The sequence below is a fragment of the Salvelinus fontinalis genome, chromosome 4 (assembly GCF_029448725.1).
Source record: "Salvelinus fontinalis isolate EN_2023a chromosome 4, ASM2944872v1, whole genome shotgun sequence".
In the NCBI taxonomy this organism is placed as follows: Eukaryota; Metazoa; Chordata; class Actinopteri; order Salmoniformes; family Salmonidae; genus Salvelinus; species Salvelinus fontinalis.
Window position 1 is genome coordinate 68,326,079 of NC_074668.1, and position 24,675 is coordinate 68,350,753.

At 42.0% G+C, this 24,675-nt stretch overlaps 1 protein-coding gene across 5 annotated transcripts in view; it reads right to left on the reverse strand.

Annotated features, from left to right (window-relative positions):
* The window catches only part of LOC129854281 (nuclear factor of activated T-cells 5-like), a 52,815-nt gene that overhangs the window by 12,255 nt on the left and 15,885 nt on the right, over nt 1-24,675 (reverse strand). The window contains exons 1-3 of one of the 5 annotated variants that reach the window (XM_055921155.1): nt 12,661-12,748; nt 2,247-2,309; nt 994-1,654 (exon numbers count right to left, since the gene is read on the reverse strand). In XM_055921155.1, coding sequence (XP_055777130.1) covers nt 994-1,631 — 638 coding nt within the window. In that variant the 5' untranslated portion in view covers nt 1,632-1,654; nt 2,247-2,309; nt 12,661-12,748. Of the gene's footprint in view, nt 1-993; nt 12,790-24,675 lie in introns of those variants that run through there. The other 4 variants (XM_055921150.1, XM_055921152.1, XM_055921153.1 and 1 more) reach the window with 4 other exon arrangements.

Sequence of the window (24,675 nt, forward strand, 5' to 3'; positions counted from 1 at the left end):
CTAACCCTGCCTGTGACCTTGTAATCATTGGGGACTGAGGGCCGCACAACCTGGCGTTGGGTGGCAGTGGCGGCAACCCTCACCCCAACTCCTCTCCACCTTGTGTTCATTTATGTAAGGGGAGGAAAGATCAGCTCCACTGTTGGCACCAAACTTCCTCTCAGTGGAAGAGAACTTGACAGGACTTGGAGACCATCCACTTACTATCAAAGTTCCAGCCAAGCTGTGACCCCACCAGCAAATATTTGTGTGTGTTTGTGTGTGTATGGTGGAGCATAGGGGAACTATTTGGAACTGGAGAGCAGCAGGGAACTAGTGAGGGATCCCCAAATAGCTGCCATGGTTTCCCAGTGACACTAGTGAGCAATGCAGAGTTTGGAGGCTCACTACCAAGCAGAGTCCATCAGAACCTCTTAGGAGATGGACTTATTGGTTTATTTAATCACCTCTGCTTTCTCAACGCTTTTTCAAAGAGGCTCAGTGTGATTCACCATGGCTGACCATTGTTTGTGCTGTGGTATCCTGCCCCTCCCTAGCCTCTGATCTGCCAGCTCTTCTTCAAGCACAGACAAACGTTTAGCCAGTGGTTTGGTACGATTTCCGCTTGTGGTATAGTGGTTTACACATCTTAACAATGGGAATAAGTATGGAGCAAATTTAGATAGACTTCTTCAAAATCAGGCATGGTATAGAATGAACAGTTCTGTTGAGATGTCCATTCAATAGTAGTTGTAATGTTATAAGTCTATCAGTGTTTTTCGATTAATTAATCACTTTATGACATTTAACTTGTCTTAATGTATTTCTAAAAATATTTCCATTCTGTGTTCCAGACAAGATTCAAACTGAAACTCAACCAAAGTCCATAGAGCCATCTCAGAGATGTAAAAGAACAGGAAAGTTAACTCTGCAAACCAAAAGGAAGTAAACAGTAGGCTAGATAGGTTTCCACATGGGCTAATTTCACTGTAAAAGAGATCCAAGGGCACCCACCTTCCTTTGGTACAGGCCTTGCTGTCTGAGCCCAGCTGTGAGAGCACAAAGTGAGGCCCTTTGGCACTGTCTGCATCAAACACGTCCATGCTGGCCTCCTCGGCCGAGGCAGGCTTAGGCCCAGGTCGCTGGCGGGGGGTGCGCTTGCGGGACTTCCGGGGCACCTCTGTGTTGTCGTTGTAGGAGCTGGAGCTGACAATGCTGAAGTTAGAGGCGGAGTCATCCATCCAGATGCTATTGCTCTGCTCGGAGTCCTGGAGCTGATCCTCCTGGCAGGACATGCGGCTGTCGTCAAACAGGTCCTCGGGCGGAGGCGAGATGTTCAGCACCGTCCGCCGCTTGGAGGGGGTCATCTGGTGGTGCTGCTGGGCCTCCTGGGATGCCCCCCCTCTTCCTCCTCCACCTAGGGATCCGGCCCCTCCTCCTTTCTCGCCGCCAGCCCTGCCGCCACCAGCACTCCCACTGTTGCCAGTCCCGCCCTCGGCGCCAAGCATCTCCGCCACCGCTCTGCTACTTACACCTTCATCTGGAGCGGCGATGCCGGTGTGAGCAGAGGTCTGGTCGGTGGCTGAGGTAGTGGAGTGCACGATGGAGCTGGAAGAGGTGGGAAAAGCACTGCGAGGGCCTTCCATGGTCATAGAAGAGGAGACGGTGGTGGCATCTACAGTGTATATAAGTGGAGAGTAAATAAAGGCATCTCAACCAGCATTGGCTAGCAGTCCCATTCAAGCAGCGAAATTTGTGCATTATTGTTTTTCCCCGTTTTTAAAAATTTTCTTTGGTCATCCAATTATAATTTTCCCTTTTATTTTATTGCATCATGATGTGTGAGTGTGTCTATGTGTGTGCGAGTGTATGTAGTGTGTTCTGACACAAAAAAATGGGGGAAAAGAGTCATATTATAGAACATAATATACATGGAAAGTCATGCATTTTCTGACATGAATATCTAATTATCTGAAATTGATACGTAGAGAGTTTCTAATTCAATCTGCAAAAAAATTGTGCCCCAGAACGTGCAGTAATCCAATTCTCTAGCCATCTTTCAGTGACACTGGGACTTGATTTTCAATAGCATTTGCCGTGAACAGAAATGAACTGGGAAATCTACACGTAGAGGGATGTTCAAATGAAATGAAGATTATCTGGTGTGTAAGATGATGCGTGCCAAATAGAGCTTTTTCTCATACAGGTTCAAACAATTTAGTTGGGACTGAACGTAGCCACAGAGACAAAATAAACAAGCTTCTGACCTATGAAGCAGAGAACTGCAGACCATTTTATATGCAGACACTCCCTGCTTCAGAGGGAACTTCCTGGAATAAAAACGAGACAGCGAATGAGCAATAAGAGCTGAACATTCAAATGTACTAAAAAAAAAACTTTAAAAAAACTGTTGAACAAAAAGTATATGTGAAAATGGAACCGTCATTCAAAGGTCTCGTTCTATTCCTGCTCAATATGTTTTTCTGAATGTCCTCCTAAAACACCTGAGGAAAATGGCAGCAAATGTTGAGTACATTTCAAAAGCATTCCTAGTTATCAGGTCCTCAATGCAGAGTACAGTAGAGTGCAGCTTCAAGCAGGTGAAATGGCAGATGCCGCATGGTAGATTGTCATCTTCCACTTCTGTGAAAACAAACGGGATAGTTTGGCTACTGGCATAAAAGGGTGACAAAAAACATGGAGTTGGAGAAGGCTTATGACACCCCATGGTAAGAAATAAACACGCAATACCTGACTGTCTACTCAAGATGATATGATGGAAGAAATGGAAGCCTTGGTGGCCTAAGAGCCTAGCCCTAGGCTAAGGTGAGAGCATGGATGTAAAATCCTGAAGACTGTTGCAGGAGAAGGGAGAGGAGAGGCAGACAAGCTATCCTAATTTGCAAAACCTTTATCGATACTGTGAATTCAACATATCAATAAAAACAATTAAAAATAAGAGGTGCAACTAGGTTGCACATCATTCAAAACTGTAGCTACAGTGCTTATGACTGAAAAATAAGATCGCTTTTTGTTGGTAATCGGAAGAATGCCAGATATCTATGACTCATTACAAGCCAATGTGGTGCATTGTCTATGAAGAAATTCCAGTCACTTTACATTCCACCCACAAGCCCTCTCACTTTTCCCATTCCAAATGCACTCATATGTAGGAACCATGCAACAATATGGAGCACAATTATGCTTTAATAGGTTTTTATTTTTCTTCTCAAATTAATTTTAGTGGCTAAACTATTTGAATTTATTGAAGAGTAGCCATGATAAAAAGAAGAAATGGATGAAGCCATACATCTATTTATGCTCTGATGAACAGGAATGCTTTAAAACATACAGCACATTGGATGGATTTCTACAAACAGAAGCAATCTAGCAAACAGACAAAAAACTTCCACCTGATTGCAGATGGTAGGGAGCAGCTATTTTACCCAATAGATTATAATTAAATGTTTTATTCAAGAGACGGAAATAATTTTAGTTCGATTGGGATCCAGCAAGACAGCAATTTGTTCCCCATGGCAGCAAGAGAGCAATTTGTTCTCCATGGCAGCTGTAAGCTTCCTCCCACAGACCCAAAAGAACTAGTTCCATTTTCACAACCATGTAATATCAAATGAAAATCAGTTTTAAAACGAGAATAAACATAACAGAACAGTGGTTTTGAAATGCTGAAGGATTAGTAAATTACAAAATGATGTCAAGTACAAAATCTAAATATGACGCATTCCTTTGAAACACATTTCATGATGTGCTGTTCATGCAGAGTTTTGGAAGCGTAACAAACATGAGAAACATACAGGCCCTGCTAAGATTGGAACCACAGTGAATGATTTGCAGCCACTTTGAGCGCCCTCTCACCACACTTAAAAACACTCACAGAATCTGGAGAAACAAAGGCCTCAAAGAAACCTAGTCCAGTAAACCCCTCCAGCTTTGTAAAGGTTCACAGCTCTTACTCTGCTCCCTCCTGACTTATTTATATGGACTAAAAGCTTTCTGTAGACTACTGTACATTGGCAAATAGGCCTGAGTAAATTATCCCATCCGTGATTTGTGTACACATTTCAAACAACTGCCCTTTTATGTCCTGCTGTCTCTCCAGAGAGAGGTCATCTATTTTTTTCTCCTATAAAAACGAGTTGCCCTGCTTTGAGTGTAATGAAACTAAAGACAACCGCGTAATAAACGTCAGGACAGCAAACGCTGCGGGAGAGAATGAAATCCCTCTGTTTTTGGCCTGTGCTGTGGAGCAGTAGAGCTGTTGGATAGAATCTCCCTCTCCGTCTCTCCCTCTACCACGCCCCCATTAGCCTTCTAGTCTAAACACGCAAGGCTGATTGTTTAAAATGGTTTAAAATGTAGCCAGGTCTTAAAGAAGAGGAAACCCAGAGACACATACAGGGAGGATGGAAGAGAGCACTGCTGCATCTCTTTATCCAGGGTATAAATAATTTAAATCAGGAAGTCTGATTTATCACAGGAGAAAGGCACCTGGCCACAGAAAGAGGCATTTATCACAGACACCTTTTAACCCCTGTTGTTTAGCCTCTTTAAAGCCTAATGTGTCTTTGGTCATCATCATGTCAAGTTAAGACTATTTCTGAACTAAAAAGCACTTTCATTGGAGATTCTTTTTAATTCAGGAGTAGGCTTAATCTGGGTCCAGGAAATTGGCCCTCGTAAAGCATTGCCTGGTTTTAAACCTTTTGATCTTGACAAACGATTATACCTGCAAACAGCACAGTACATCTGATAACCTTGAAATGCTGAGCGCCAGGTGGTAATGAAGACATCCTGTTCAATAGGAGCCCATCCATTCTAAAGGAAAAAGACAGCTGGCCAATAGGACAGCTATAACCACCAAAATGGCTGACTTGAAGGGCAGAGATTCAGGATGAATTTCTTGTTTGAATTTTGAGTCATCACCTGCTCCGTCTGTGCATAATACCCTGGGCTAACGAAATGCATTGCAATTCAATAGTCAAAGGGAGATGGAGGACAAACGGTTGAAGGCTTCATGTATAATTACTCTGAGGAGGTTTGGTTCCGAGACATCCAGAGGAACAAAGTACAGATAGGTTGAAGCTAGAGAACTTCATACATAAAATGGTGTATATTATGAACACATTTTATTGAGTGCCTTCAGAAAGTATTCACACGTAGATTTTTTCTACATTTTGTTGTGTTACAGCCTGAATTTAAAATCGATTCAATTGAGATGTCACTAACCTACACACAATACACCATAACGTCAAAGTGGAATTATGTTTTACAAATAAAAAATAATATATTTTTTAAATGCCTTGAGTCGATAAGTATTCAACCTCTGTTATGGCAAGCCTAAATAAGTTCAGAAGTAAAAATGTGTGTAACACGTCACACAATAAGTTGCATGGACTCACTCTGTGTGCAATAATAGCGTTTAACATGATACCGCACATATACAATTATCTGTAATGTCCCTTAGTCGAGAAGTAAATTTGAAACACAGATTCAACCACAAAGACCAGGGAGGACTTAAAATGCCTCCTAAAGAAGGGCAGACATTGAAATAAAAAAAGCAGACATTGAATATCCCTTTGAGCATGGTGAAGTTATTACACATTGGATGGTGTTTCAATACACCCAGTCACTACAAAGATACAGGTATCCTTCCTAACTCAGAGAGTAAGGAAACTGCCAAAGGATTTCACCACAAGGCCAATGGTGACATTTAAACAGTTAGAGTTTAATGGCTGTGATGGGCAAAACCTGAGGATGATCAACAACACTGTAGTTACGCCACAATACTAACCTAATTGACAGAGAGAACAGAAGGAAGCCTGTACAGAATACAAATATTCCAAAACAAGCATCCTGTTTGCATCAAAAGTAATACTGCAAAAAATGTGTCAAAGCAATTAACTTTTTGTCCTGAATACGTGTTATGTTTGGGCCAAATCCAATACAACAAATTCCTGAGTACCACTCTCCATATTTTAGCATAGTGGTGGCTGCATCATGTTATGGTTATGCTTGTAATCATTAAGGACTGGGGAGGTTTTCAGGATAAAAAATATAAAACAGAATGGAGCTGAGCACAGGCAAAATCCTAGAGGAAAACCTGGTTCAGTCTGCTTTCCACCAGACACTGGGAGAATAATTCACATTTCAGCAGGACAATAACCTAAAACACAAAGCCAAATCTACACTGGAGTTGCTTAACAAGACAGTGAATGTTCCCAAGTGGCCGAGTTTTTACATAAATCTACTTGAAAATCTATGGCAAGACCTGAAAATGGTTGTCTTGCAATGATCAACAACCAATTTGACAGTGCTTAAAATAGGTGTGGAAAGCAGACTTACAGCTGTAATCGCTGCCAAAGGTGCTTCTAGAAAGTATTGACTTAGCGGTGTGAATACTTACGTAAATTCAATATTTCTGTATTTCATTTTCAATAAATTTGCTATATTTTGTCATTATGTGGTACTGCGTGTAGATGGGGGAGAGAAAAAAACGATTTCATACATTTTGAATTGTGTAATGTGTAATAAGTCAAGGGGTATGAATACTTTCTGAAGGCACTGGAGCTATTTGTTTCGGCCATCAATATATGTAGGCTATTCTTCCACAAACCCTACCACTTTCCACTGAACAAAAATGCTTAAAGTGGCTGCAAATCACCATGCTCTTAAAACCAATGTGATTATTGCCCAGTCCCAGCAGACGGAGGCAATAATATTCAAGGTGTATTACAGCGTAGACTTCATACATTTTCAAATAAACAGAGAACATTTGCTCTTATTGTAAACGCATTACCGAAGACCCATGCCTCCACCTATGGGACCATTGCATGTTCCATCCTAGCCCAAGATCTGCTTTTCTGAACCCTTAAACCCATGAAGGAAAACTATTTTTTCTCAACGTCATATTCATCATCTCCAGCACCACCCCAACATCAACATACGGGACAATGGAGCGTTTCTATGTTTTATAGTAAAAAAAGATAGCGGAAGATAAGTGTTTCCAATGACATCATCGGTGTGCATCGTGCGATTGACACATTTTGAGTAAATATTACCTACTAATTGGTTGATGATGTCATTGGAAAAACAGATCTTTATATTTTTTTACTACAAAACACAGAAATGCACAATTTTTGCATATGTTGATGTTGGGGTGGTGCTGGAGATGATGAATATGACATTTATTTTTTTTATTTTTTTATTTTATGTCCCTTTAACCCCACCCCCTTCTACACTATGTTCCACTACCATTTAAATGCAGAATTAAAGAAACAACATTTTGACATAAAAATGTTGACATCAAAAACTCAGTTGCAATACAATACAAAAAACGGTAAATGCAGTAAATGAAAAGAATAAGAAGTCTAAAAGTTTAGACGGACCTACTCAACACCCTGGGTGAATTTTGATGGGTTAAGAGCCCTTGGGACTAAATGTCTTCACTACTGATAGACACAGTCACACAACCCACCACGACGCCTGTGGGGCCCAGCTAAAATGCAAGTTAAGTTCATTAATAGCAAAACAACTTGCATCAAATCAACAAAAAAGCAATTCACTTTGTGCATTTGCTGAATATTATTGAAACAAAGAAAGGAAGAACTTTTCAAAGACTTTGTGGAGTATGTTCACTTGTCAATATATTGCTGAGGTGTGTGGATGCGCTACTGATCAGGTGCTGTTCAATGTACAGGCTGAGTGTCATTTTGGAGCTTGTAAAATAAAATGCATTTCCACTTTAAACTCATGCAGAAGCTAAGTTGGCACAAGCAAACTCAGACCCTTTAGCATGGGTGGGAAGCAGGAGAAGGAGTGGCTGGGATAGTAAGGTCTGAACTAAACAAACATTCCTAAAGATTAACTGAATGAAATTAGGGGAAAAAGTAACATAAGGTCCTTTCCCTCTCTAATGGGTGTTCGCCTATAAAAAGACTCGCACTGCAATTACCTACTTAAAACAGAAAAACAGACTCTCTTGTGAACTGCACTACTTGAAATGACCTCCCTTAAATGGCCTGGCATTAGTTCCAATTTGGATTTCATTTTACAAAATGTTTTCCCATATACAGTCATGGCCAAAATTTTTGAGAATGCCACAAATATTAATTTTCACAAAGTCTGCTGCCTCAGTTTGTATGATGGCAATTTGCAAATACTCCAGAATGTTATGAAGAATGATCAGATGAATTGCAATTAATTGCAAAGTCCCTCTTTGCCATGCAAAGGAACTGAATCCCCCAAAAACATTTCCACTGCATTTCAGCCCTGTCACAAAAGGACCAGCTGACATCATGTCAGTGATTCTCTCATTAACACAGGTGTGAGTGTTGACGAGGACAAGGCTGGAGATCACTCTGTCATGCTGATTGAGTTTGAATAACAGACTGGAAGCTTCAAAAGGAGGGTGGTGCTTGGAATCATTGTCAACCGTTGTTACCTGCAAGGAAACACGTGCCGTCATCATTGCGTTGCACAAAAAGGCTTCACAGGCAAGGATACTGCTGCCAGTAAGATTGCACCTAAATCAACCATTTATCGGATCATCAAGAACTTCAAGGAGAGCGGTTCAATTGTTGTGAAGAAGGCTTCAGGGCGCCCAAGAAAGTCCAGCAAGCGCCAGGACCGTCTCCTAAAGTTGATTCAGCTGCAGGCATAAACAAATAGCAGTGAAGTGTTGCTCTGTGAATCTGTGTGAAGCAGCAGAGGAACTGAACACAGCCTGGACACATTCACCAGGTCAGCCAGAGGTGAGCGTTGGGCTGGGAGCTCAAAGCCTGAATTCTTTCAGTATTTAGTTGTCAGGTGCCAGTGTTCTTTGTAGCGACTCTTTTTTTTGCACCCCCACCCACACTCTATCACTTTCTCTGGCTCTCTCAGTAGTCAACAACTTCAGGGCAATGTTTAAGCAGGTTTCCTTTGGAGTAGGTTGTTAATCGCCTGTGGTTGCTGGAAATTTAGAAATTGCCACAGAGCTTAGGCTTGCTAATTTGTGTAGCATCTCTACTGAGGCTCAATGTGGTTTCTGGATCGGGGCACCACCAGTACAGAGCTTGCTCAGGAATGGCAGCAGGCAGGTGTGAGTACATCTGCACGCACAGTGAGGCGAAGACTTTTGGAGGATGGCCTGGTATCAAGAAGGGCAGCAAAGAAGCCACTTCTCTCCAGAAAAAACACAGGGGACAGACTGATATTCTGCAAAAGGTACAGCGATTGGACTGCTGAGGACTGGGGTAGTCATTTTCTCTGATGAATCCCCTTTCCGATTGTTTGGGGTATCTGGAAAAAAGCTTGTCCGGAGAAGACAAGGTGAGCGCTACCATCAGTCCTGTGTCATGCCAACAGTAAAGCACCCTGAGACCATTCATGTGTGGGGTTGCTTCTCAGCCAAGGGAGTGGGCTCACTCACAATTTTGCCTAAGAACACAGCCATGAATAAAGAATGGTACCAACACATCCTCCGAGAGCAACTTCTCCCAACCATCCAGGAACAGTTTGGTGATGAACAAAGCCTTTCCAGCAGGATGGAGCACCTTGGCATAAGGCAAAAGTGATAACTAAGTGGCTCGGGGAACAAAACATCAATATTTTGGGTCCATGGCCAGGAAACTCCCCAGACCTTAATCCCATTTAGAACTTGTGGTCAATCCTCAAGAGGCGGGTAGACAAACAAAAACCCACCAATTTTGACAAACTCCAAGCATTGATTATGCAAGAATGGGCTGCCATCAGTCAGGATGTGGCCCAGAAGTTAATTGACAGCATGACAGGGCGGATTGCAGAGGTCTTGAAAAAGAAGGGTCAACACTGCAAATATTGACTCTTTGCATCAACTTAATGTAATTGTTAATAAAAGCCTTTGACACTTATGAAATGCTTGTAATTATACTTCAGTATTCCATAGTAACATCTGACAAAAATATCTAAAGACACTAAAGCAGCAAACTTTGTGAAAATTAATATTTGTGTCTCTCAAAACTTTTGGCCACGACTGTAGACTGACTGAAAGGCAAGGAAGAAAGTTGACCTCAGACAACAAATAATTCATGCTCATTTCAGACTTCTAAATGGAAATCAATAACATGTTACATCACTTACAAAAATAAAAAGAGGAGAGCTAATCAACAAAGTAAAAGCAATATGAATTTTGTATGGCCAGAGTGGACTAAAACTAGCCGACATTCCTACATAACAGCTGAAGCCAACCTAGAGTGATGCTACATCTCCATTCAGCCATATCTCAAAACGGAGGGATCAGGGGAGGGGACAAACAGAAGTAACGAAGCCTTAAAGTTACAGACAGGGGTGGCAGGACAGGGATAAGAACAGGGATAGGAACATGGAAGTGTGCAGCCGCATAGAGCTCAACAGGAAGGACACGGGCATCAGGGATGTGGTGACAGCCAGGCCAAGCTATAAAAAGTAGCAGGGCAGGCAACGGATGGGTGATGGGAGTAGAGTAATATCACAGTCAGCATGCACCCGCCTTGCAAAATACAGTAACAGCACAGAACAGTAAAGGTGTAAAAAGGCCAGAGCAGAGATGCTTCAGCAGAGAGCTATATGGCTGGCAAATGGAGGAAGGCTGTGCAGGGATACGGGGAGGGAGAAACTACTTGAACAAAGAGCCAAAGCAACGGGCAAAATTGGCTGGTGTGACCAAAAAGAACTAACCTGAACGGCTGGACAGCCTAAAATTAAAAAGTTGTCCTCATTTGACAGAGAACAGAAACCTACATTTTAATGTCAAAGTATTTTTCCCAATACTTGACTTCAAAGATTTGGGGTACAAAATAAAATTCACAAAAAAAGTGAAAAGAAGAAGAGATAGCCAGAAGAAGTAAGGCCAATTTGCAGTAAAACCTACAGTCCCAAATTAAATTTCATGTAAACTGAAAAATACTTCACCTTCCTCCAGCTACAGCCAGTATGTCCCGCCTTGTCTGAGGGCTGCATTGGCTGCATTGAAGCACTGATGTCCGAAGGTAACAGACTTCTGGTTCTACTGAAACTCACTCTAAACCGGGGCACTTTGGTAAGGGGCAGAGTAAAAAGAGCTAAAGTGAATTGCATTTTGAACGTTCAGGTTGTGACAGATTTAACCAGAAAAAGGTGTTTTGTTTTATATTTTTTCCTCTTGCTTTGAATATGATATTGGGTTAATTAACATTTAGGCCTACAGTTGCAAACATACTAGTTTCAGTGATTTTTTCTGGATTCCTTATGTGTAAGTACTGTAGTGTACTAGATGTACTATTTAGCCTTACACAGACTGATGCAACGTGTCAGAAGATACTACTTTAATTAATGGTGTGGCAGTAACTGGTTAAGCAAAATAGCTGCAAGACACATAAGTAAACAGTTAGTGATATTTCTGGAATTTTGCAAAGAGGTATCACTGAATTACTTAACATTTTTGGATCTCAAACAATGCTTTTGTGAGCAGTACAGAAATGGTTTTGTACCCGGGTTCTGACTTGTGTCTTGTTCCAAAGAGAGATGGTTTGCATTTTTATAACATCTATCTTCACAAATGTACAATAACAGACTGGGAGCCAATCGCTATTGTCAATTAATGGGGTACATTTTGCCTTTCATGATTTAGTGGATCCCAAAAAGACAGACTGCCGTATTGAAGATCATTCAGACAGCCCAAGAAGATAGGGACTCTGTAGGTCTTGTGTGCCCCGAAAGAATCAGGGGTGTCCTCTAATGGCATGGAATGAAGAGGGTTTCCTTAGACTCCAACTGCAAGGCACAGTGTTCCCAGCAAGGACTGTAGGCATGACTTTGTTTTGGCATAACCCAACCACTCAAAACAGTGTAATCCGTTTAGCCAATTGTTGAGCTAGGATCATGAAGTTGGATTTCTATGGAGAGCAAGAATGCCCTCTCTGTTTGTGTGTAACAGCCCCTACGCCCTGATGGGAAAACCTTTAAAAATGTCTACTCTAAAGCACATTAAAAAGAGACCTTTCTGATCTGCTTGCAACCTGTAGGCCTGTGTCATAAAGAGATGTTTGGATCCTACAGTCCCTGTATAGAATCATTGTGTCAGCACAAAACCAGGCAATGCTTTACTACAGCTCATTTTCAGTCTAGCCCTCTGATTGGGATTCTAAAAGGGGCTGCAGCTGGAGCTGATTACATCTGAGCTGTGAGGTTTATAGCAACCAGCAACAGATCATGATATAAAGGTGCTCATAGTTCTGCATGTCTGCAATAATTATCTCTGTGTAAAACCCAGGGGATAATGCACACCAAAACAAAAAAACAGGAACAGGTGGTTCCCATCACTCACAGTCAGAACTGTTCAGTCTTCAGAGATGTGAGCAAGCCCCCAGGGCCCAGGGATGGCTGGCTGGCATTGTGTGCAGTATGTTTTCTGAGGGCCACAGGACGCCCAAGGGAGAGGGCAATAAGGCCTCATAACTCCGGTCTTCAGCAGCTGCTCCTTGCCTATTGGCTGTACTCTCTACATGCAGGTGTAAGTCTACAGGTACAGACTGTGAGCTGCCTACCCCTAATGTAGTTGGAAGTGGTCTTGCAGGTAGCCTAAAGAAGGGTTGACTCCAGGAAACAGGATGGAACCATTACCAGCACTGCTCACTGTTACCTTGGAGGCAGAAGAGAAAAGGGGGTAGAGGAGGAGGGGCTTACCTGAGTCAAGGGCCGCTGAGGGAGGAGGAACCGCCTCTCCACCGCTCTTCTGGCTCATGGCTGCTGCTGGGTTTTGCTGAGTGGAGGATGGCAGCTGCAGCTCTTTGGGGAGAAGGTCATACACTGATTCTGTGTAGAGAGAGGGGGGGGGGTTCAGGAGGTGAGTCGAGTCCCTTTGTAAGGACTTGAAAGGCTGTTCAAAATCTAACAGCATGAGAGCGCTTGCAAAGAAGTCAGCAGATTTACTGTAGATGAAGCTCTTTCAGAATTCTAAAGAGAAGTTTAAATACAGCAAAGTTGCAGCACCTCCTTTTCAAAATTTGAGTAAAATTGTAAAATACAATTCTGTGAGTATGGTTCTTTTTTTCCTTTCACCTATACCTCCTTATAAACATCAAGAAAAATGTTAAACAGCAAAAACAATAACCTTCATAAACATGGTACAGCATGCCTTTGTCAGTTGACACTGACCCTGTACCAGGCCCAGAGCATTGTCCTGCCTGGCCAGCACTCTGGAAAATGACCTAGCAGTTTATAAAATGCACTATAACAACAAGAGCATAGTGATAAATACAGCCACAGTCCAGATTCCTGCCATGTCTCCACAGCCTGGCCTATCAGCTGCTGCCCGGGTGCCCCCACCACCTACCAACCCCCATCCCCACGTGTCTGTGCCAGGGGCCTGGGAGATCTTGCTCGGCCCCCTCCCTGAAAAATGTCAGGGAGCTATTTAGAGGAACAAGAGCACAATGCCCCCCGAGCCATGTTAAGTATGCTGATGAGCACCACACTGAAAACAATAGGGGCTGAGGAGGACTGGAGGAAGGCGGGTGTGGAGGGAGGTGACTTCAAGCGCTACACTACTTGTGATGACAACCAGAACATTCACACATCCAACTCCCTCCATTCAATAGGACTATCTATGGTTCTGCAGAATGAGCCTCTTCACACTTACTAGACTTTTACTAATATAACGTTGGCTACACATATTACTTCAGAGGTAGCGCATGACACTCGCCGGACAGTTGAAGCAGGGCAGTGCGAACAGAATTGGCTCATTGAGCCAACACTCCTAAAGTATAAATGGCAATACCAGAGCAATGTTTTTGAAACAGCTGAAATGTATAGGCATTTTCCTAATATTTGAGACTTGATTTGAGACATTCTAAAATTGTCGCAGTAGGTGGCGGCTGACCTGAGCCTGATCTGAGCCAGAAGGGAGACCAGGAATCTACCACCACTATCAGATTAGGGGGGCAATGTAGTTTATGTTTTTTGTCTCCCCGCTTTGGTTCTGAAATCACCTGCGCCCATTAATTAACTTGTCATTTTTGCAGATTAAGTGTTTGGGCTAGTAATGTATCAATATTTATTGTTTACAATTTAGCTATGACATAGCCAATGAATTTAGCACAACTTTGGATTTCACCCCATCTCAAAACCGATTGGTTTTGAACATTTGACATTTTTAGCTAGCTTCTTTTCTCCTCCCGCTTTAGCAATGCAGTGCACCTCCTAAAAGTGATTCCTTGTCATGAAATGATCAACTTTACCCTGTATATGTAATTACCACATACACTGGAGTGTACAAAACATTGGGAACACCTTCCTAATATTGAGTTGCACCCCCTTTTGCCCTCAGAACAGCTTCAATTTGTCGGGGCATTTACTCTACATGGTGTCGGATGCGTTCCACAGGGATGCTGGCCCATGTTAACTCCAATGCTTCCCAAAGTTGTGTCAAGTTGGCTGGATGTCCTTTGGTTGATAGACCATTGATACACACAGGAATCTGTTGAGTGTGAAAAACCCAGCAGCGCTGCAGTTCTTGACACACTCAAACCGGTGCGCCTGGCATCTACTACCATACCCTGTTCAAAGGCACTTAAATATTTTGTCTTACCTATTCACCCTCTGAATGGCACACATACACAATCCATGTCTCAAGGCTTAAAACTCATTGTTTAACCTGTCTCCTCCCCTTCTCTACACTAATTGAAGTGGATTTAACAGGTGACATCAATCATAGCTTTCACCTGGTCAGTCTATGTCATGTCAAGAGTACGTCATGGAAAGAGCAGGTGTTTTGTACACTCAGTGATCGTTTAGCAAAAGTACCAAAACTATTGCTGATGGTGAACCTGAACAATTGAAATAATATATATATATATACACTGCTCAAAAAAATAAAGGGAACACTTAAACAACACAATGTAACTCCAAGTCAATCACACTTCTGTGAAATCAAACTGTCCACTTAGGAAGCAACACTGATTGACAATAAATTTCACATGCTGTTGTGCAAATGGAATAGACAAAAGGTGGAAATTATAGGCAATTAGTAAGACACCCCCAAAAAAGGAATGGTTCTGCAGGGGGTGACCACACACCACTTCTCAGTTCCTATGCTTCCTGGCTGATGTTTTGGTCACTTTTGAATGCTGGCGGTGCTCTCACTCTAGTGGTAGCATGAGACGGAGTCTACAACCCACACAAGTGGCTCAGGTAGTGCAGTTCATCCAGGATGGCACATCAATGCGAACTGTGGCAAAAAGGTTTGCTGTGTCTGTCAGCGTAGTGTCCAGAGCATGCAGGCGCTACCAGGAGACAGGCCAGTACATTAGGAGACGTGGAGAAGGCCGTAGGAGGGCAACAACCCAGCATAATTGAATCGATTGCTTTTAGTGTCCTAGTAAAGCCCCTTGCTGATACTTTATATATTTTACAAGACAAAAAGCTCAATAGCTACTTTTCTCTTTATGATTGAGATTGCAACACCAGATCTGAATGAATCCATGCAGTCATGTCAAACTAGAATCAAAGGAATGGCCTGCTGAGGGTTCTCTGAGAAGGAAACCATCTTTTACTTTCAAACCTGAGATGGTAACACGTCAGGGATAAATTACTTCTATGGAAAAAACAAGACTTTGCAGGTCACAGCAAAAGCCTTGGCATGTCAATAAGTAGCATTTCAGAACTGATTACAGTAGAGAGAGCAGGATTTACAGAGGGCCTGTCTCTCTCGGACTCCCCCATCAGGATGAACGGGACAGAGGAAGGGGAGCTAGAAAGCCTTAGGTCAACAACAATACAACACGTTTACTACCAGACCCTATTCATCTTCCAAATATTATGGTATGAACTTACAGCCATTACAGTCGCCTGACTCTCTGCCAACTGCCAGCTTTAATTACTTGCAGCTGAGTCCCGGGGTTTGGTGTGTGTATCAGAATCTTAACCCTCCCATTGTTACCGCTGGCTGTCTACGACAGACTAACCTGGGAAGCAAGTAGTGAAACAAGCCCACAGGCCTTGAGAGTCCCACAGCACTGCTCATTCTGGATGAAAACACAGTTTCCCACACAGAGGGGCCTGAAAATGACAAAGTCTGCCGCCTCCTCATCCCAGCTTCACGTTGCAGCGGCACAAGGGGACCTGGTGTGGTTTGAATGCTTCTACGTTAGGTAACCTCTTCAGAAAAGAAAGGCATAAACAAACACACACTTTCTCTCCAATTCTCTGAGTCTGCCGCTCCGTTTACCAGTCCCTCTACCAGTCCTCCCTGGCCACACTGATGGCACATGCAGGAACATGTGCACTTCCAGTAAACAGAATGCAGACCGCACAGACAGAAAGTGTGTACTCTGCTCTCAGAGCTCTGCTCTCGAATCAGTGGCTGGCCTGTTTTAGTGTTTCCACAGTCCCAGGACTTTATAAAGAGTGAAAATTCCTATTCTGCTGCATAGTTTCCTCCCTCGCAAACAGAGCACAGTGCTTTCTTTTCACATCGCTAAACACAATTTTCCTTTCGCATGGGGAAAAGAAAAACAAGGGTCAATATCATTAACTGGCTAAATAAACACATTGACTTGACACCATGTGTTGCCTCCATTCTAACACGCTCTATATTCTTACACCCTGTTTTGCTGTTCTGTGAATTTGATCAACTCACACTGAAAATGAGGATAACTTAATTTCCTCTCCTATTCTGACAGACGTCACAGTTCAGAAAGTGAATCAGTTCACAGCTCCAAAACTGGATTTAAGATGCCAATTATTTGATTTGATCTGCTTCTAAACTAAAATGAATGAAGGGAAAGATGCTACCATCCCATTTCTCAAATAAATAATGCTGTTACTATACATGCAATGATGATAGGGTACAAATGAAGATACGGGTACAATTTATTTAGCCCAACTCTGCCAAGCCTATGATCTGCCACATGTAGCCTACTGTTCAAAGATTCATCTTCTTTAGAGGCAAATCCAGGCAAAGTTGATCTCAAAACATCCACACAGTTAAAAATCGTGTCCATAGCATGTGACACCCTTGTGTTCAGTTTTTACTGCACAACTCTGTCGAAGTAAAAGTGTAAAGAGAGACCACTCACCATGGGAAAGGCAGGACTTACACTCCCATTCATTTCCCTCACATTCCTGCTGCTTGCTCTTACTAGCCCTAGCACCTGGGGCGTGGCACTGTGTTTTTGGCCGAATTACTGTTAACGCCCCTTCTGTCCCCCTCCCCTCCCACCACTTGTCTTGTTACGGTGTTCACCAACATTTGTCTATCAGCTTGTTCAACTTGTCATTGGAAGCTTGTCAAATAGAAATGGAGGCCATTGAGAAAAACAAAAACAGCCAAAGTAGGATAAAGGTGCAGGGTGGCTAGGCTACATTATGGTGGGACACCACTAAATGAAGAGACACCACTAAATGAAGAGACACCACTAAATGAAGAGACACCACTAAATGAAGAGACACCACTAAATGAAGAGACACCACTAAATGAAGAGACACCACTAAATGAAGCGACACTAGGAAGGATAAAGAATAGGCTTACCTTCACAGCAGCACATCTGATGTGCAACCCAGGCAGGGAGAAACACATTCAGGGGGCTGGCACCTGCAGTGAGCTATTTACAACACTCCTGATATGTTTACAACCAAGCCTACATGAGGGCTGCCACTGACACCATAGCAACAGGGAACATGGGGGCACTTTCCATAAGAGAGTTGTCTCTTCTCCTGAGCTAATGAGGAGAAAAACAGACACATATATCCCTAAATAAGTTAGCCTACCATTACAGGTGGATATTTCAACAACTGCCAGAGTTACTGTAAATACTGCAGAATCATCTCAGTAAGCAATGGTAACCCATGTGTTAAAAAATAAATAAAATAATCGTTCAAATCTTTAAACGCCCCCCACGGCCTCCCCTGACATCTAAAGCAGTCAAAGGATCTGGGCAGCCATCAACTCTATATTCAAATCAGGTGCTACTCTGGTATGAGCCCAGAGGGAGAACTCAACATCTTCGCAAAATACACTCCTAACTGCAAACCAACACAAACCATTGAAGCACAAGTCACATACGGCCCACCTACTTTGTAAAACATTGAGACAGAAAAATACGATTTTGAGTGAGGAATGTTGAATGATGACGTCAAAAGCGTGGTTTCAAATTTGTTCAACAGGAAGGAAGATGTTGCCATCCATGCGACTTGATAAAATGTATGACTAAATCATGGTGAAATTGTTGCGACAAAAATAAGTGCTAAAAGTATTCACCACAAATGTCAACCAAAACTTATTTGACAAGTAGGCCTATCCTAACCTGTCCACTGTGATTCTCACACCCAAAAGTAACCTATATCACCAAGAGTCCACTCAAGCCACAACAAAAAGGTTTCCCCAAAGGCAACTATGACAATCTCAACCATTGCAATGCCCTTCGGTTCGATTTGGCCAACCTAACAGAGGCATGATTCAAATGCGCCTGACAACTAAGGGATGGAGTGATAAAAATGCTTCCACGGTATCCCCCAACAGCAAATCTGTCCCCTCTCACTCTCTCCAGGAAAACTGGAGGGGTGGTGGAGAACAAATATGAGGGGTCACCAGCTCTGGTGTCAGGGATTAATGTAAATGTTCATGTCCTCCATGTGTTGACATCTAGGGGGCAAGCTCAATCAGAGCACAGTTGGCTTGCGCCTTACCAGTGTCACCGTCTTGTCATCAACCCTCATCTCTAGCTGCTGTGCCCGCTCCCAAATAGATGTGTAAACAAGGACCACACGGCCTAGTGACATCATTATAGACGTGGTCACCAGCACACCTCCAACAAGGACATTGCAAAAAAGACTAACAAAGACACTGTGATGTGTGTCAGTCACAGTCTTGTGGAAACAGTTTGGCTAAAAGCACAACAGACACAACTATTACTTTGTGTTCTCTCCCACACACAGTTCCAGTCACAGAATAAACTCCTACAGGTTCCCAATACACTGCCCCACCACACAGCTGAACTGGGGTCTCTATCTGTGCATAACCAAAGGAACATTCATATCTCCATCTAGGGTACCTGAACACTGGAAACCAAATGAGACCATCCTCAGCCCCAGACCAGTCACAATCTCTCACTACCTGAGAAAAAAACAGAATGGCTTCATTAATCCAATAGAGCACTGGTCTGGTCTTCTCACCTACTTCCTAATGCATGGCAAGTGCCATGTCCTGTCACCTAAGCCATCCACCGATTAATGTTTTATGACAATGCTCTCCATGGAATTGAATCCCAGAGCAGATCTATTCTTCACACAGAGACAGAGAGGAATCAACCACCTGAAAGAAAAAACAAACACAATGTGTGACTTACACAGGGGCCCATACCCTCTGCCTCCAGTCCACTTCCTGTTTCGTAGGAAAAGCTTAGGTGAATTTGATCACAAATAACAAGATGAGGATTCTCAATTTTATCTGTATTTTCAAATCACTGTACTACTTGGAACAATGTTTTGGGGCAAATAGCTCAAATAAATTACTTAATGAGTGGCAATATTTCAGTTATAGCCCAGTTGCAGTACAATGTTTGGAAGGAGTCACGAGGAGTGTAGAGGTTAGGTTAGAGCAGATCTACTTCAGGCTTCTTTCCACACAACCAGTCCAGTGTGTATCTGTGTGGTTGACCATTAGTACAGCGGCATAACGACTCACGCAAACAATATCTTAACACTGAGATGAAAGAAGACCATTTTAGACCAATGCAAGAGCAGTACATGGACAGAGGGGTTAATAGAGTGGATGTTTATAATTTCCCTTCCATGTGCTTCCTAGTGTGTGTCATTTATTCCATTCAGTATGACAGGGGAAGAAACTAACTAGCTGAGGTTTGTTAACCATTGAGTGAAACGCATCACAAGGTAAGTTGAGAGGTTTGGTTTATAGACTGTGCATTATCTTTATCAGGTCCCATATCATCTCTCAGATTCTGATGTGTCGTCTATGCATCTTTGGTCTTCTCACTCTTTATTCTTTCTCCATCTGTGTTTGTTGTAGAAGTGAAAGACAGCCAGGTCCTGGGTTAAGGGCAGCCGTTGGTGTCATGCAAGGCTCAGAGATCGTGACCTGCATCCGGTTTCTGTCCAGCTAATCTCATGGTGACCAGAGACCACTTCTTGGAATCAGATTAGGCCTACCTCCGATTGGCTGGCAACATAACACCACCAACCATCATCAGGATAAACTAGCCAGTCACAGTGAGTCCTACTGTGGAATTCAATTGTGCGTGTATTTTTGTTAGTTGTTATGATTCTTTATTATTACGCATGCACAGTTTACAGATACAGAGCGTAATTTGAGTGGAAGATCTGTGCGAGAGCTGCTGCTACAGATCCTGTTGCTGCTGGAGTGAAACGTGCTTCTATTAGCCCAATCATTGTGCAACAATTCTACAGATTTGATGGTCACGATTAAAGACAGCTACTATTTTTATTTCTCAACTGGTAATTGAAGAGCGCTTCTCATTCGCCATTCAAGTGCTTAGGCAACGGTGGGCAGGATTCAGCGAATCCCACCACAAGAGCTGGAGGCAGTATGCATTTTGAAAACATTTACGTATTGTGTGAAACCTTTACGTTTTACTTCATATCACGAGGCATGTCTTTACATTGCTTCAAAGTAGCCGAGCCAAAATCCGTTTCTATAAACGCGGAGGCAGTAATAAAAAATAAAAAAACTCCATATGCCACTGAAACAATTAGCATATTTCTCTCATGTTCTATTGGTTTTCAAATCAACTTTCTTTCAATGTCCAGTAGCCTAAGGCACAATCCTAGTCATATTAGCAACCCATGTTTGTTGCTGCATCTTTAGATCTCTCAACATTTCTAATGGATATTTTCATTCATCTCTGTCACATGAAACCGCTTGCATGTGCAGTGTGCTTTTGATAACGATGTTGTTTTCTCTCTAATTGCATTATGGAAGGAACATTCACGCATAGCCTACTGACGTGTGTGTGCATTGCCACACAGCTATAATGTCAATAAATAAATGTTTATCATAATTAAGCCAAAAGTTCTGATCTGTTGCATCAGCCTCAATGCTTTTTAAAGTTATTTTGATGTACTAGTTGTATGAATATGGGATCTATTGTCGCACAACTGTCCCAGAGTCTGTTTGGAATATTCTTTCTCACACAGAACAACAAGCTGAAAAACAGAGTAGGTCAACGTTTTACTATGGAGGATAGTAGATTGACATAGGCTAGTGATTTTGCTGTTCGTTACTCGTCTTGTTGGCTGAGGAACAGTAAATGTGGACATTTATTCTAACATCTTCAAACTGCACATCGGAATTCAGTAAGAAGGACGAATGCTGTTGCATCTGTGAGTTGCATGTTCTGTTTAGAGAACGACAGATATGGATTTTTTAGGGCTAATGCCCATCCCAATTTTGAGAGGCCGATGGCCGATATTTTAGGCTGATATTCAATTTCATAAAATTTCCCAGAGACAGCCATGTACGCATTAATTAATCAATTAAAGAAAATCTAACAATACATTTGCCTTTTTTATTTACCAATCTAACTACAAAACATTTGATTTGAATGGTAAATCTCTTGATAAACTGGGTAGATTAAGATGGCATAAGATGGCACAATACATGTGAAGGCATATTCAATAAGAGTGTGTGCATGCATTGAGTTATTGAGCTTGTTTTGACAACATTTGCATAGCAGCATCACTCCAGCATGTCACGCGTGTATGGAAGGACATCATATAGGCACTGTTGTTAGTTTGAGAATATCTATTCAATGCAAATGGGTCCAACGTAACGTCATGATTTGTGATCATGGATTCTTATGAAACTAGTATTTGTAGTTATTTTCTTTGATCTGGAATATATTTATATATTTTTTGTTGCCGTCAGGACGCACCTCTAAACAACTCAGCTGCCATGACAAATTCGAAATAACTCAATCACTTGTTGAGGTTTTCAGATACTATGAGAACTAGCTAATGGCGATTACATTAGCTACGAAGCCATATATGTGGATAATATATATCTAACAGGGAGAGCGAGGGTAGCAAAAAAAGATTAAACGACAATGCACATTCTGTCTGAACAGCTGAAATCTGCCCATAGTTTGAGAAGTGAGAACGCACATACACACACTGATCTACAGATTTCTTGGTTCATAAACATGCAGTAAGATTCTTAAGTAGCTAAACCTATTGCCAACCTTTATTTAGCCATTTAAACACTTCCTTCTTTCCCTATTACGACAATTATCTAATCCGACTATCAACTGTCAATTTACGGGTACGATTGCAGACCGGGCCTTGCATACCATCAGGTGTGGGCTGTCAGTCACAATCGGGTCCATCTGCTAATATCTATCTTGTTACTGCCTGTCTCATTTATAGGACACATCACAGGACTGCCATTCCCCCACTCCCCCATTATCACAAGGATGCTGCTTCACAATGAGCTTAGTGTGCCCACAGGCATTTCTCCAGCCAGCGGGAAAACCATGCGTAGGCAACAAGAAGGTCGGTGGTCACTCAGCACGCACAAATACACTCACTGCATGACATCACCAAGCCAAGCTTTTAGCTTCTCAGCCTCCCAAACTGGACAATCAGAAAAAGAACCAGCCATACAACACTGAAATTAGAGTTAATTTACCTCAGAGACTATCTGCACCTTAGAGATTAATTGCACTGACTAGTGATGAAAAAAAAAAAAATACATACAGTTACATATCGGGATATCATTTTGGACGATATATCGTTTCATTTTGACAATATCGCAATATTTTTTTGCTAGTTGCACCAATGTTCCAGTATTTTTCCTTCATAGCTTGTTCTCCATCTTGTTTTTAAATAGGGAGCCAATTTGTTTTCAGCACTTTTATTGCCACAACTGATCAAATTCATTTTCTCCCGGCTCTCTCGTCCCTCTGCAGAAGTCATATGGTGAGCAATATGTTTGTAACATGGAACAGCAATAAAATGTAAGTATATATACAGTGGGATCCAAAATTATTGGCAATGCACAAACAATACTTAAAAAAATATAAACAATATAATTTATAGAAAGAAACTAAAAATACCAATATGTGAGAAATACTGTACTTTATTAATGTTTCAATGGAACCAACCAAAATCATACAATTATTTAATACAAAATACATTTCACCAAAATCAAGGTTTAATCATTTTTGGCACTCTTTTTATTTTATGTATTTATCCTAATTTAGTACTTAGTGCAACCACCTCTGGCAAGGATAACAGCATGGAGTCTTTTCCTGTAATGTTTGACAAGGTTATGGAACACATTTGGAGAGATTTTGCAGATCCTTTCAAGATTCTTCACATTCTTGGGTTTGCGCTTCTCAACTGCCCTCCTCAACTCAACCCACGGGTTTTCGATTGGATTGAGGTCCGGCAACTGAGATGGCCATGGCAGAACATTGATTTTGTTGTCACAGAACCATTTCTGTGTGGATCTTGAGGTATGTTTTAGGTCATTGTCTTGTTGGAAAGTCCACCTACGGCCAAGTCCCAGCCTTCTGGCAGAGGCAACCAGATTCTCAGCCAAAAATTGCCTAATACTTGGTGGAATTCATTATGCCATCAATCTTAACCAGTGCCCCTGGACCTCTGAAATTAAAACAGCCCCAGAACATCACTGACCCACCACCATATTTCACCGTGGGTATGAGGTGCCTCTCCTTGTATGCATCTCTGTTTCGACGCCAAACATGCCGATGCTGTATCTGACCAAAACGTTCAATTTTGGTCTCATCTGACCAGAGCACCTTCTTCCAGTCATAATTTAAATGACGGTTGGCAAACTCCAAGCACTTGCGTCTTTGTCTTGGCGTCAGAATGAGCTTTCTTCTGGCAACCCTTCCAAAGAGCCTGTGGTTGTGGAGGTGGAGTCTGATGGTGCTTTTTGAAACCTGGTGACCCCAAGATGCCACCAAGGCCTGCAATTCTTTCACAGTGATTCTTGGGGATTTTGTTGCTTCTCTCACCATCCTCCTCCCTATCCTGGGGGGAAAAATGCATTTGCGTCCTCTACCTGTGAGGTTTTCAACTGTTCCAAATCTTTAGAATTTTTTAATAATTGCTCTGATAGTGCTCAGCGGTATATTCATTCATTTGTGGATCTTCTTGTAGCCATTACCAGATTTATGAAGGTCTACAACAAATCGGTCTCTTTTGAACTGCCAGCTCTTTTGTTTTCTTCATGGTGTTGGATGACAAAGGGATATTGCATGCGTTACCTCATTTTTATACCCTTGTGAAACAGGAAGTGATGTAACGGCGCAATATAGTTTCTTAAGACTTAGATAAACTTAAATAAGTGGAATTTAATTCCTGGTTTAATTTTGGTAGATGTTATTTACAATAATCTTTAAGGTTGCCATTAATTGTGAAAACTTGATTTGGAGGATCTATAAATCATTTTGTTGGGTTCCATTGAAACATGAATAAAGTACAGTATTTCTCACATGTTGGTATTTTGAGTTTCTCTATAATTATATTATTTATATTTTTTTAAGTATTGTTTGTGTATTGCCAGTCAGGGGTGCCAGTAGTTTTGGAGCCCACTGTGTGTATATATGTATAAATTAGAATAATGAGAACCGCAAAACATATTGTTTCGGCACCTAAATATCGTGATAATATTTTCTTGTGAAATCCATGGCAATTCCCAGC